Here is a 14,686-nt window from a genome sequence, read left to right on the forward strand (position 1 = left end):
TTACCCATCGCTCCACAAAGGCCACGGCCCTTGCAGAGCAAGGGGAAACCCTACTTCAGGTCTCAGAGCAAGTGACGTAACCGATTGAAATGCTATTAGCGCGTACCCGCTAACTAGCTAGCCATTTCACATCCGTTACACTAGCAAGTAATGTTTGTGCCTGGTCTGGGGGCAGGACCGCACCATTTCCTGTAAATAGAGGGGGGGGGGGGGGGGGAGCAATACAGAGGCTCTCTGGATGTTTACTTTTTGCCAAAAAACAAGAAAAGAAAAGGAAACCGTTAGTTTTATTAGTACATTGTAAATAAAATATTATATTGATGGTGATCGGTTAATAATTTAACATTGAAAAAAATGTACCTAATGTTCTAATAATGTTTTGGGGCTCCCTGTTGTGAACAGAGTGCCCCATGGTGATTATGGTATGGGCAGGCATAAACTACGGACAACGAACATAACTGCATTTTATCAATGGCAATTTGAATGCACAGAGATACCGTGACGAGATCCTGAGGCCATTCATCCACCACCACCACCTCATGTTTCAGCATGATAATGCACGGCCCCATGTCACAAGGATCTGTACACCATTCCTGGAAGCTGAAAAAGTCCCAGTTCTTCCATGGCCTGCATACTCACCAGACATGTCACCCATTGAGCATGTGTGGGATGCTCTGGATCAACGTACGACAGCATGTTCCAGTTACCGCCAATATCCAGCAACTTCACACAGCCATTGAAGAGGAGTGGGACAACATTCCACAGGCCACAATCAACAGCCTGATCAACTCTATGAGAAGGAGATGTGTCACGCTGCATGAGGCAAATGGTGGTCACACCAGATACTGGTCTTCTGATCCACGCCCCTATCTTTTTTTCTAAGGTGCCTGTGACCAACAGGTGCATATCTGTATACCAAGTTGTGTGAAATCCATAGATTAGGGCCTAATGTATTTATTTCAATTGACTGATTTCCTTATATGAACTGTAACTCAGTCAAATCTTTTAAATTGTTGCATGTTGCATTTATATTTTTGTTCAGTATACTTCTATGAGTTGGTAAACAAACTCAAACAGGCTGACTACACCGCTTGTGCAAAATCAATTTAGAAATCTATATTATTCAATTATTGCACTCACACTGCTCAAGCGTGCCAACGAGCGTCTGCGATGCCAAGGGCTAACATGCTGACCAGACCGGACACGTCGCAAAATAAATTTAGAAATCCATGTCATTCAATTATTGTCTGCGACGCCAAGGGCTAAAATAGGACTCATTCCTATTTCTGACGCAGATCGCGCTGCAAGTCCTGCCTCTCCCATCTCCTCATTGGTTTATAGAAGCAGGTACCCACGTGCCATCTCATTGGTTATACCCATGTAACGGATGTGAAATGGCTAGCTAGTTAGCGGTGGTGCGCGCTAATAGCATTTCAATCGGTTACGTCACTCGCTTTGAGACCTTGAAGCAGTTGTTCCCCTTGCTCTGCAAGGGCCGCGGAGGGTCCCTGGTTCGCGCCCGGTTCGGGGCGAGGGGACCGACTAAAAAGTTATACTGTTACACCCACGTGGGTGATTGAAAGACGAACTGTTTTGCCGGTAGTCGTGGTAATACAATGAACGTTTAGATGCGATCACCATATAAGTTAAACGATGAAAAAGCCTGGAAGGAGGAGAGATGACTAGAAACGATTCGGTTGGCCATTTTATGTGTGGATTAATTGTCGGAGTAGAGGTCCTTGTGCATTTCAGGTAAAATAACTCAATGTTTATATCCCAGGACAAATTAGCTAGCAACAGCAAGCTAGCTAAATAGGACAAATTAACGTTAGCTAGCAAGTGCAAGCTAACTAGCTAAATTGCCATACATGTTTAATGCTTTTCGACCTGTTCCCAAATGAATGTCATTGGTTCAGAGTTTGTTTTGATATTTTAACCTGCGTGTCGTGATCGCGTTTGGTGTGGGGGGGCAAAATAAATTTGTGCCTGATAGCGCACGTGCGCAACTGGTTTGGGTTCCGTGTAAAATAGAAGTCATTCCTATTTCTGACGCAGATCGCGCTGAAAGTCCTGCCTCTCTCATCTCCTCATTGGTTTATAGAAGCAGGTACCCACGTGCCATCTCCTCATTGGTTATACCCACGTGGGTGATTGAAAGACAAACTTTGTTTCCGGTTGTCGTGGTAATACTATGAAAGTTTAGATGAGATCACCATATAAGTTCAAAGATGAAAAAGCCTGGAAGGAGGAGAGATGACTAGAAACAATTCGGTTGGCCGTTTAATGTGTGGATTAATTGTCGGAGTAGAGGTCCTTGTGCATTTCAGGTAAAATAACAACTCAATGTTTATATCCCAGGACAAATTAGCTAGCAACCGCAAGCTAGCTAAATAGGACAAATTAGCTAGCAAGTGCAAGCTAGCTAAATTGCCATAAATGTGTCATGCTTTTTGACCTGTCCCCAAATTAATGGAATTGGTTCAGAGTTTGTTGTTATATTTTAACATGCGTTTGGTGTGGGGGGACAAAATAAATGTATGCACGATGGCGCACGTGCACAGACGTTTGGGTTCCGTGGAAGGGTGCATACTGCCAACTGAAGTGTTATTTATTTGAACAGGTATAAAGCCAAGGTTGGCGATTTACTGCCATCTACAGTTATGGAATGTTTGCTCACAAGCATAATTAATTGGCTGATCCCATAGGAAGCCTCAGAAAGTTGACTACTTCAAAATGGTGAAAGTCCTCGATGGCGCTGCCCATCCTAAATGGGCTTTTGTGCACTAGAGTCCTATCTCTATGGGCAATGAACACAATGGGTTTTATTATGAATTGAGTTTCACATCTCCTAATTTCTTAATATTTCTGGGATGGTGTGTGCTGCACGAGTTTTGCAATTTATTGATCAGAACATCCCTCGCGACACTGACCAAAGGGGAGCAAATTTACCGCTAATTAGTTGCTAATGTGACGATAATAAATAACTGCCAATGCTATGATCTGGACAAGACTGCCAAATCGAGGCAAAGGTAAGAATCTCTGGATTAACTATCTAATGTTAGTTAAATGTAGTATTAAATAAATTGGCAAAATGTATTTAAATGGACAATTCTGTGAACTGTTTTGTGCACGTTTTAAATTGACACAATACCTGTTAGTAAAGATGTCAGCTAGAGATGAAGTGCAGGAGCTTGCAGGGATTTGTCGCTTTGCATGATGTCTGCGATGTCTGAGAGTAAATAGAGACGAATATATTGATAACCATGTAAATCTCTCGGACAAGGTGAGTTATCAAAATGTCACCACGGTAAGCCTACACGAAACAGAACCCTTATTTTAAGTGTTTCTAAAATTCCCTATGGGAAGATGAATGGTGGGAAAACGATTGGAACCATTATTTCTTAATTTTTTTGACCTTTTATTTAACTAGGCAAGTCAGTTAAGAACAAATTCTCATTTACAATGACGGCCTACCCCAGCTAAACCCTCCTCTAACCCAGACGGTGCCCTATGGGACTCCCGATCACAGCTGGTTGTGATACAGCCCGGGATCAAACCCGGGTCCGTAGTGACACCTCTAGCTCTAGGTCCATTTCCCTGTTTGACCGTTAGGTTTTATGGGTATTATGACACCTCCACTGTGGGGATCTATGGAGGACTGCTCCTCCAACCGAGGGAGTGCCAATATGGCCGACTAGTGGCCAATACATAGCGTCAGCAATCCATGTTTTATATACGTCAATCGTCTAAACCCATGCATCGCCTCAAAATGACATTTTTTAGGATGTGGTTGTATACGGTAATGTCTACTACGCATGCGCAATGTCCTCAACGGTGCTTGGAAGGGAGGATATAAAGTTGGATCTATTTTTCCTTTGTCATATTGACGCTTGGCTTATCTGCAGTGTTCATACGTATCGGTTGTCGTTTATAACAAACGGTGGTTCGTTATCCTGATTTCAGCGACTGCACGGTACGTAACGCTAGCTAGAATTACTAGCCTAGCTGCCACTTGAGCCAAATATGTGCTTGAGCTGTAGGTTAACGTTAGCGAGCTAGCTAGCGTTGTATTCAAGAAGGAAGCTTTATAAGGTCGGATAGCGACGATCGTTCGTTAGCTGGCTTTGTACTGTAACGTTAGTGTTGTTACATAGTATGGTCTAGCCTTAGTGGTGTTGTAATAGTAGTCGAGTTAGCTAGATGTATCAAGCTTTTGGTAGCAATCAAGCTAACGTTAGCTAGCTAGCTAAGCCTCAAGTGTGGTAGCTAGGTCGCGCGGTAAAGATGGGTTCACATTCACGGTGTGCTACTTGTTTTTCCTCACGCCATACGACGTTAGGCTGTCTTGCTCAACTGCTGTATTTGTTGGTAGTGAGTAGCTAGGCTACTATCTAATTACTAGCAAGAACAATTATAATCATTAAGAAGTCTGAGACTTAGCCACTAGTTTAATTACAGGTAACGTTATGTATGATCCTGCTGACTAACGTACGGTTGTCACTCACTGATAATGCGACTTGGTAACGTTCAACTCTAGTTATTACTTTTCGTGTTACAGTTGAATATCTGCTTGGTCCAGTTTCCCATATCCATCGTGTGATCGCCAAGGCAGCGAACCCATGGCGGACTCGGTGGAGACGTTCCAGACCCACCTAACCTCAGTCATGGACAGTTTGATCCGCGCATCGGTGTGCGAGATCACCAAATTGTTCCAGGACACGGTGAATGACTTTCTGGTGGAAATATCGTTGAACAGGAAGGAAATGGACGGTCTAAAACTCCGACTCCGACTGACGGAGAACAAACTGAGAAATGAACGCAAGTACGGGATGGGGTGGGCAGAGAATCGCCGCAATGCTGGTTTGATAGTGTCTGAGGACGGTGGGCGGAAAAAGCGGAAAATTGAAGTGCCTCGTAAGTGTTCATATTTAGTAAGTACAGCCACAAAAGCATCACGGACCATAAAGTAGTTTATGTATTTGTCTTTCCCTATGTATAAAACTGACATTAAACATCATTCATCATATTATGATTGAAATGTTTTGTGATTGCATATCACATCAGTACAAGTTGATTTCTTATGTACCATTAAGTCGAAAGCCTGTAATGCTTGTGTGAAGAGGTGCTTGTTATGTTGGAAGCCATCTGGCAGAGGCTGAGCTGTCTCATCTCTCCTTCCCTCTCTACTCCTCCACTCTCCTTCCCTCACCTCCTCCACTCTCCTTCCCTCTCTACTCCTCCACTCTCCTTCCCTCTCTACTCCTCCACTCTCCTTCCCTCACCTCCTCCACTCTCCTTCCCTCACCTCCTCCACTCTCCTTCCCCCACCTCCATCCCTCACCTCCCCCCACCTCCATCCCTCACCTCCCTCCACTCTCCCTCCCCCACCTCCTCTTCATTTTCTATCTTTCACCTCCCCCACTCCTATCTCCGCTCTCTGCTCTCCTTCATCACGACCTTTCCCCTCCCTCTCTGCTCTTCATCTTGCCCTCTCTCCTTCTCCCTGCCTCCACCTCCCCCCTCCCTCTCTGCTCTTCATCCTGCCCTCTCTCCTTCTCCCTGCCTCCACCTCCCCCCTCCCTCTCTGCTCTTCATCCTGCCCTCTTTCCTTCTCCCTACTCTGCCTCCTCTCCGTCATGCTCTCTCCCTTCCCCCAACTCCTCCACTGTCACTGCTCCCCTCTCACCCCCCCCCTCCATGCGCTCTCCTGCGCCATGCCATTCCTCCTCCTCCCGCTCTCCTTCAACATGCTTTCTCCCTTCCCCCAACTTCTCCACTTCTGTCACCGCTCCCCTCCATCCGTCATACCCCCCTCCGCCTCTCTCCCGCTCCCTGCCATCCCTCCTCTCCCTGCTTCCCTTCCTCTCCTTCATAATGCGCTCTCCCTTCCCCCTCTATTTATATCACCGCTCCGCTCTGTCCCTCCCACTCTTTCCTTAATGCTCCCTTTCCTCCTCACCCCATCCGCTCCCTTTCCTCCTCACCCCATCCGCTCCCTCCTCCTCACCCCATCCCCCGCAGGAGGAAAGCAGACGCTGGGCCTTGCCTTGGGAGGCGCGGGGGAGGAAGGAGGAGCTGCCGCCGCCAGGGTAGTAACGGGGGGAGGGTGGAAGGAGGCGCGCGAGCTGTACCTCATTCAGTTCCCCGGGGAGGAAGGAGAACTAGAGGAGGAGGAGGGGGGCTGTGTTTCAGGAGAGGGGGAGGAGACGGACAACATCAAAGAGGAGGTGAGGGAGATGCGGTGTTCCGAGGAGTCTGAATATGTCCTACGCAACGTCACTGCATCAAAGACCATTACACTGAACACAAATCTAAATGCAACATGTAACAATTTCAAATATTTTACTGTCTTACAGTTCATATAAGTGAAACCGGTCAATTGAAATGCATTCATTAGGTCCTAATCTATGGATTTCACATGACTGGGAATGCAGATATGCATCTGTTGGTCACGGATACCTTAAAAAAATAAAAATTGGGCATGGATCAGAAAACCAGTCACTATCCATTTGCCTCATGCAGCGCGACAACTCATAGAGTTGATCAGGCTGTTGATTGTGGCCTGCGGAATGTTGTCCCACTCCTCTTCAATGCCTGTGCGAAGTTGCTGGATATTGGCGGGAACTGGAACACGCTGTCGTACACGTTGATCCAGAGCATCCCAAACATGCTCAATGGTGTGACATGTCTGGTAAGTATGCAGGCCATGGAAGAACTGGGAAATGTTCAGCTTCCAGGAATTGTGTACAGATCCTTGCAACATGGGGCTGTGCATTATCATGCTGAAATATGAGGTGATGGGCCTCAGGATCTCGTCACTCTATCTCTGTGCAATCCAAATTGCCATCAATAAAATGCGGTTGTGTTTGTTGTCTGTAGCTTATACCTGCCCATACCATAACCCCACCACCATGGGGCACTGTTCACAACGTTGACATCTGCAAACCACTCTCCCACGTGACCCCATACACGTGGTCTGCGGTTGTGAGGCCGGTTGGACGTACTAACAAATTCTCTAAAACTACGTGGGAGTTGGCTTATGGGAGAGAAATTAACATTCGATTCTCTGGCAACAGCTCTGGTGGACATTCCTGCAGTCAGCATGCTCCCTCAACTTGAGACATCTGTGGCATTGTTGTGACAACTACATGTTTTATTGGTGTTTTATTGTCCTCAGCACAAGGTACACCTGTGTAATGATCATGCTGTTAAATCAGCTTCTTGATATGCCACACCTGTCAGGTGGCTGGATTATCTTGCCAAAAGAGAAATGCTCACTAACAGGGAGAGGAATGTTTATTTTTTGTGCGTATGAAACATTTCTGGGATCTTTTATTGCAGCTCATGAAACATGGGACCAACACTTTACATGTTGCATTTTTATATTTTTGTTCAGTGAAGTTTGTTCTTTTTACAATGTTCTCAGTCTCACCACACGCAGATAGATACACAATGTTCTTAATCTGCTGAGTTTGTGTGACTGACAAACTGCACCAGTGCTGGTAGATGGCGTGGATGTTGGAAAGACACTGATTTGATATTCAGGTGCAGAAGTGCTTGTTCAGAAAGTGCACTCAAGTGTAGAACGTTGGAGACCCTAAACATGAATATCATTTTAAGACGGAACAGTTGCGTATTCTACCAGGTGACTTAAAGAATACAATTACTTTTCTTCATGTCATCTTAAACTGTCTAAACATTGTACGTTTACAGAAAATGCCCAGTGTAAAACTTGAACCGTGTTCTTTGTGGCACTTGTGACTTGGGGATACTTGTAAATACTTATGAAAGTGTGCTAGTGAACTCTGCATTGCATTAATGTTACTGTATTGTAGTCTATTGTGGGTAATGTAGTTATTTTTGCTCTGTCTGTAGTCCAGTGACATGGTGGAGGGGGGCTACCAGCCTGCGTCTCTGCGGCTGATCAAGGAAGCCCTGAAGATGGACCCGCCCAACCAGAACCGCCATACTGGATCCAGAAACCACAGCGAAGGTACTGACACCAGCTCAAAGCTCGGAACAAAAAACATGATTACAACAACTCTTGGATAGAGCAATAACCCCAATGGGAATGCTGAAGTTTTCTTGTAGGTTTCACAGGACACTTGTTATTGTCTGCATGTGCCTTCATAGTACTGCTCCTCTAACAGACCCTCTCTCTCCGTCTCTCTGCCCAGTAGGAGACATGGAGTTCAGCCCTATGGCCCAGGAGGCCCTGAGGCGGCCCTCAGCCGTAAGGCATGAAGAGGGGGATGAGGAGGAGTGGGACGTGGGGTCCCCTCCAACAGAGGTGTCGGTGGGGGTGCTGAGCGTGGAGGACCTGAGTGGCCTGGAGACGGCCCTGAGGGCAGAGAGGGGGCGCCAGCAAGCAGCCCTGAGGATCCCTCCCACAGCAGGCTCCAACCATGGCTCCATGAGCCCTGACCCGGAAGTAATGGCAGGCAGCGAGTTCAGCCTGGGCCAGAAGTACATTGGTCTGGATGGGTTGGAACAGGAGGGGGCGCTGGGGAGTCCCACGCCCTCAGAGAGGGACTCTAGTGATGCCCTGCAGGGTCCTGGTGCCCGTCTGAAGGAAGGTGAGAGGGCACTGCCAGGGGGGGCTGGAGGAGTGCTGCAGCCACGCTGGCCCAAGAGGCTGAGGGACAGTGAGGGGATGGAGGAGCAGGGAGGCTCAGATGAGGCCTTGCATCACCCATCTGCTCCGGGTAGCGTGGATGACAGTGGTGAGGAGGAGACCGGAGACCTGATGCATTTCTGCACGCAGTGCGGTGGGGGCTTTGCCAACGAGGCTGAGCTGGAGGAGCACCCCTGCCCCCTGGGGGACACTCACCTGCAGGGAGGGACGGAGGCCACCCTGTTCCCCTGCGCCTCATGTGGCCACGCCTTCAGCCATGCCTGGGCCCTGAAGAACCACGAGTGTGTGTGCGCGGCCGAGCGGCCCCACCGCTGCGAGCTCTGTGGGAAGGGCTTCACACACTCGCGCTCGCTGGAGAGGCACCAGGTGGTTCACACTGGAGAGAGGCCACACCGCTGCCAGCAGTGTGGGCGGAGCTTTAGTCGCCTAAGCAACCTGGAGAGGCACCAGCGGATCCACACGGGCGAGCGTCCGTACGGGTGCGAGGTGTGCGGCAGGCGTTTCAGCAGGGTAGAGTACCTGAAAAGACACCAGCTGATCCACAGTGGAGACCGAGACAAGGCCGGCAGCGCCCACCAGTGCTCTCAGTGTGGGAAAGGCTTTAGCGAACCCGAGCAGCTCAAAAACCACGAGTGCTTTTTATAGTTTGATAACTGAGATTTACCATGATTTGTTTGGGGGAGGGGAAAGTTTAAAGAAATTCCTGCTCAAGGTAGACGTTGCTCCCTAACAGATCTAAGATCATTTTACCCTGGCCTCAATCCTGAAGTTGACCATTAGAAATGCAATCTAAAGCTCTGACCTTGTATCAGTGGTTAGGGACAACTTCTACGTACTCCAAAAAAAAGGCGATGCCGGTCATCCAGGTTGGGCTGAGCGGTCGAATTGTACATGGAGAAACTTGTTGTGTGTTTTCTATGTTTCTCAAATGTACATTGTATCTTTTTATATTATGAAATTGAGTATTTTCACTTTGAATACATCAATCATGGCCTTGTATCTTGACTTTATCAATGATGACGATAATAATTTTGTTATTTTGTACTATTTGTTTTGTTTTCTGTATTATCCATCAGGATTAAACACTTTACTTTTATTCAGTGACCAATGGTCTCCTTTCATAAACTGTCAATCCTCTCATACTGTTAATTGCCAAGGTTAGTTTTCAGCTAGAAATTGTTTAGTTCCCCCCCCCCCCCCCCAGCCTAGCTGGAATTTAGTATGCTACTTCTTGTTGGTGTCATTAGGATTTTAGACGCTAGGTCGCGATGACTCGCCAAACCCAGCCAGGGAAAATAAGTCTGTGTATCAACAACTTAGTGACAGCAACACCTACTGATAACGTTCTGGAATCGTATCCATTCACTAGTATGGCACTGGCAGAAACTAGAGCTATCAGCTTCGTCACAACTTGCTTTAATCATTGACGTCTTGTTCAAGACCACAGTGGGTGAGATTCTTAAACTACAAGTCCAAGCATGCAGGAGCTTCAAATCGAGATCTGGGGCATATTCATTACGCTGATTCTGTTACAAGCAGGTATAGGTAGGTATCACAGGAGGCTGCTGAGGGGAGAACAGCTCATAATAATGGCCGGAACAGTGCATATGGAATGGCATATGCACATTAGTTTCAGGCTGTATATAACAATATGTACAGCCTGATTAATCAGACTAACTTAATGCTTTCCATCTCCTTACAGAAGCAGTACAAACTTCTGTAGTCATATAGTCACACGCATACACAACAATTGGCGGTGGACAACAAAGTAAAGGAAGAGTGTGTTCACATCTGCTCCTCTAGGTCCTTGTACCAGAGCAAAGATCAACTCGAGGTAACCTCGTCTGTGATTTGAATTTATCTGCATGTGCATGTGAACAAAGGTTTAATTTGTATTTGGAGAAGATTCCGTTCACAGCTGAGAAGCTCTGTTTTTTTCATTCATGCAGTTAGCATACTTAAACATTTTTTAAATCTGCTTTAATCTTTGCTTGTGTAATTATTCAACACATGTCCTCCATTTTCATGAAACATGATCCAATCTCCCCTCCACTCTGAGGGTCGTTCTGACCCACAGCGGAATATGATGGAAAGTAGGGTCTCAGGCGGGGAGACTAGAGTTTTCGGAGGGGCAGCAGTAGGCAGACCACATGTACTCTGGCACCGCCACCCGGTTGGCAATCCAGCACTCAGAGGTATGGCAGTGTCACCACATACGCCGGCCCCATGCAGTAATCACCCATCCGGGCCCTCATCTCAACCTCCAGCTGAGCCCAGGGGCCTAGAGTTTGAGGCTGCCCGCTGAGGGACCACGTTGCTGAGGGTGAAGGTGGCACGGTGGTCCTCTGGGCCTTAGTGGTGCAGGCTGGGGTTGAGGTGACCCTTAGTATAGGAGGAGCAGGTGTAGTCCTGGAGCACCACCTGGCTCTCCACCACGTTCTGGGCCATGGCGCGGGAAACGATGCATCTCTGGACTGGTACTGGAGAACGCCAACTTAGAACACACAGAGGGAACACTGATTAAAACCAGCACAGAGAGAAAGAACCTACATTTCTACTTTTTTTTAACAGTGTAATAACATTCTACCACTGGTGATTACTCTGAGCTGTTGGGTATAAGAACATAATTTAGAAAAACAAGAACAAACACAGGCCTGAGCTTCAATTATGATCCAGTCTTTTTATTCCTGGAAATCACTAGGAAGGGGTTTGAGTTTAAAGTGGAACTGACAGTGTTGTCAGACAGGAAATCCTAATATTAGTAAAAAAATATCAAATTCACAGTTTATGCTTAAAAAAACAACTTTACAAGAGGTTTTAAAAATGGGTTCTGTTTGATTCAAAATTCCATTATGTAAAGTGAGGCATTGTTAGCAGAATAGATGGTTGCATGACTAATATAATTCACCAATACATTTCTTGGTACTTCCAAACATGTAGCTGTCAGGTTGTAAATCACACAGTGGCAATCTGTTATTAAGGGCAGTTGGGGCACCTGTTTTGAGCACCACATTTTTGCCTGTTTCACATGTTATTTTGGCATTAATACATGTCACATATCAGTTTGCAAACAATGTAAATATAATATAGCATTGAGTTATTAAAGCCGCATACAAACATGGTCTCTTGTTTTCTTGAGTAAGGCATCTCCAAAATGCCAGTCCAAATTGACTGAGTTCATCGTAGCTCGCTCATTAATGTCTTAATCGAAATTACGGATTGCCTCTTATACGCTTGTCGTCCCCTCATGCCATAGTTTGTACATCTCAATTGTCAGTAGAAACCACATTTGTTAAAGCAAGTCAGCCATATCAGCTTTGTTTTTTTAAATGGCAGTAAATTAGGCTGAATGAACTGTTTCGCTGCCAAACAAGGCTCCGCTGCCAGTTGTAGCAGAGGTAAGGTGTTGGGACTCTGCTGTTGGAGCAGCTTTATGTAGGCTCTAACAGTTTGTGGGCACCGTTTGTCACCGTTATAGTGCAATTAATGTATTGCTTCGTGTTGTGTTGTGTAGTGGGTTTGTTGGCATGCGTCCCACATTTTTTTTGCCCCACCAAGATTTACATGCTAAAATCGCCACTGAAATCACAGCTGGCCTTAGGGGTGCACCGTTTCAGTTTCAATGACTCAATATTTTTAACAAAAATGGCCGACTTTAACTAAGGCTGGGAATGTCAATACAATCAAACTAGCAATAGCAATGATCACAAGTCAGTTGTAACATGGCTAATGTATTTGACACATGTGTGCTAACCTAAGGCACGCGGGCCAAAAAGGACACACAAGCGAGTATAAATGTGTCAACCTGTTGAGTCATCTACTGCGCTCGCATCAGTGAATTCAACTTCAATTGCGTTGCTTTCGTGTGTCCGGTTTACAGCGAGCAGCAGAGGGAAAGTGTACAGACACATGCCACAGTCCTAACTAGCCTACTAAAATATTGCAGTCTGGCTTCGGTTTTTAAAGTTTGACAATAAATAACCAATAAACAAAACCTGCAACAAAGCACCATGCAAAGGAGAAACATGTAGGCCTATTACAGCAACATTTGAGCAGTAGCCTAGGCTGGCTACTCAACTACAATACATTTTGAGTGCACCATACTGCAATGCTGCATTCGGCCATGCAGTGCAAAACAAATGAAAATCACGTTTTAAGTTTCAATCTTTAAATATTTGCCTAAAATGACATGCACAAATCTAACTGCCTGTAGCTCATGATCTGAAGCAAGGATATGCATATTCTTGATACCATTTGAAAGGAGACACTGACGTTTGTGGAAATGCTAAATTAATGTAGGAGAATATAACACATTAGATCTGGTAAAAGATAATACAAAGAAAAAAACATGTTTTTTTGTATTTTTTTTGTACCATCTTTGAAATGCAAGAGAAAGGCCATAATGTATTATTCCAGCCCAGGCGCAATTTAGATTTTGGCCACTAGATGGCATCAGTGTATGTGCAAAGTTTTAGACTTAGCCAATGAACCATTGCATTTCTGTTAAAAATGTTGTATCAAGACTGCCCAAATGTGCCTAATTGGTTTATTAATACATTTTGAAGTTCATAACTGTGCACTTTCCTCAAACAATAGTATGGTACAGTGCAGTTAGATTAACAAGAATTTAAGCTTTCTGCCAATATCAGATATGTCTATGTCCTGGGAAATGTTCTTGTTACTTACAACCTCATGCTAATCACATTAGCCTACGTTAGCTCAACCGTGCCACGGGGGACACACCGATCGTGTAGAGGTTAATTCCCAAACATTCTATTCTGGGAGTGTATATGAACAGGTTTTAATAAAATGTCATGTTGCTAAAACGCTGTCATTTCCACTTTAAAAGGGGGAACGGAAGCAGAATATTTCCCAGATTACATAATAATGACATTACTTTGTTTAAATTGCTTTGGGTGAGAGAAGTCACACTGCTTAAGCACTTTTCTAAGAACTGCTGGCTTCACACAAACACACCATAAATAAAGTTTTTTTCTTGAATTGAGAAGAATAAAATGTAATTGACCCTGAATGTAATACCCAGTTACACACACAGACATACAGTATACTCACCTGTGGTTCATACATCCACTTGTTTCTGGGCCGTTTTCCTCCGCCAGGGGTAAGTATGTAGGAAGAGCAGAGGGGAGCACGGCTCTGGCGTTGGTACAGGCTGGCAAAATGGTACTGGTTCCTGTAGCGCTGGTAGATGGGCTGGTACCCCTCTCCCCCTACGGCTTTTGGGGGAGTCTTCATGTAGAAGAACCAGAGGCAGGGGGTGAAGTCACCCACCTCCCCCAGAGCAGACCTCCAAGACTGGCTAGAAGCAAGAGCAGAGCCCCCCTACATGAGACAGGCATCCTGTTGAGCACTGGGCTGTGTGTGTTATAGAGAAAAGCCTGTATCTGTCAGCCAGAACTGGTCACAGACCTTTGTCACTCAGTCAGTCGTTCTTCAGCTCAGTCCACTCCTACCCAAGTCAGTCCAGCTCTCTACAGAGAGCCCTACTCTGTTGTTCACTGTGTGTTGAGGCACCTGTGCAATCGATGGAGAGTGGTCTTTTTACGATGAGACACAGGACTGGTGCACAAGATCAGTCTTTTATACCCAGTGAGCAGAAACTCTCCGGGTGACACTTTCATCTGACACCTCTCATCCCCTTCTGTTTCCTTGAGATAGAACTGAACTTCCCCCTCCTGACCATAGTGTCTTCTGGGAAACATACAGCCCTTCTGGGACACACATGGTCACTACCCTTGACTATTAAGGGCATTTCCATGTAAAAGGACCCATGAGCACCAACATGCGAAGTTCATAGGAGCATATCAAATTGGGTGTCAAAGGAAAGCTAAGAGTCTATATTTTTGAGAAATTACGGCACATATTTCAACCATTTTTCATTCAAAAAATGTGAAATAAGCAAAGGCTTTGATATCTGGTCAAACAGATGGAAACGGGGTCTTAGACAACATCTACCAGAAAGTCTTAAAAGGTATTAGAAATACATTAAAACACAATAATATTGAAGTAAAGACCCCTGCCAACTAATAT

At 45.7% G+C, this 14,686-nt stretch overlaps 1 protein-coding gene and 1 pseudogene across 4 annotated transcripts; one reads left to right on the forward strand and one right to left on the reverse strand.

Moving 5' to 3' along the window:
• Positions 1–2,920: 2,920 nt before the first annotated feature.
• On the forward strand, positions 2,921–9,731 carry LOC139581195 (uncharacterized). Of its 4 annotated transcripts, none has more exons than XM_071410701.1 (5): positions 2,921–3,029; positions 4,559–4,914; positions 6,022–6,227; positions 7,876–7,993; positions 8,178–9,731. In XM_071410701.1, the coding sequence occupies exons 2-5, from the start codon at positions 4,620–4,622 to the stop codon at positions 9,278–9,280; spliced, it is 1,722 nt and encodes a 573-aa protein (XP_071266802.1). In that variant the 5' UTR covers positions 2,921–3,029; positions 4,559–4,619; the 3' UTR covers positions 9,281–9,731. The 4 variants fall into 4 exon arrangements, with proteins under 4 accessions (XP_071266802.1, XP_071266803.1, XP_071266801.1 ...); XM_071410702.1 differs by lacking the exon at positions 2,921–3,029 and adding an exon at positions 3,141–3,283; XM_071410700.1 differs by lacking the exon at positions 2,921–3,029 and adding an exon at positions 3,837–3,973.
• An 877-nt stretch (positions 9,732–10,608) lies between these two features.
• Positions 10,609–14,112, reverse strand: LOC139581196 (endonuclease domain-containing 1 protein-like; annotated as a pseudogene).
• Between the last annotated feature and the right edge of the window lie 574 nt (positions 14,113–14,686).

This window comes from Salvelinus alpinus, chromosome 7, assembly GCF_045679555.1.
Source record: "Salvelinus alpinus chromosome 7, SLU_Salpinus.1, whole genome shotgun sequence".
NCBI classification, from domain to species: Eukaryota; Metazoa; Chordata; class Actinopteri; order Salmoniformes; family Salmonidae; genus Salvelinus; species Salvelinus alpinus.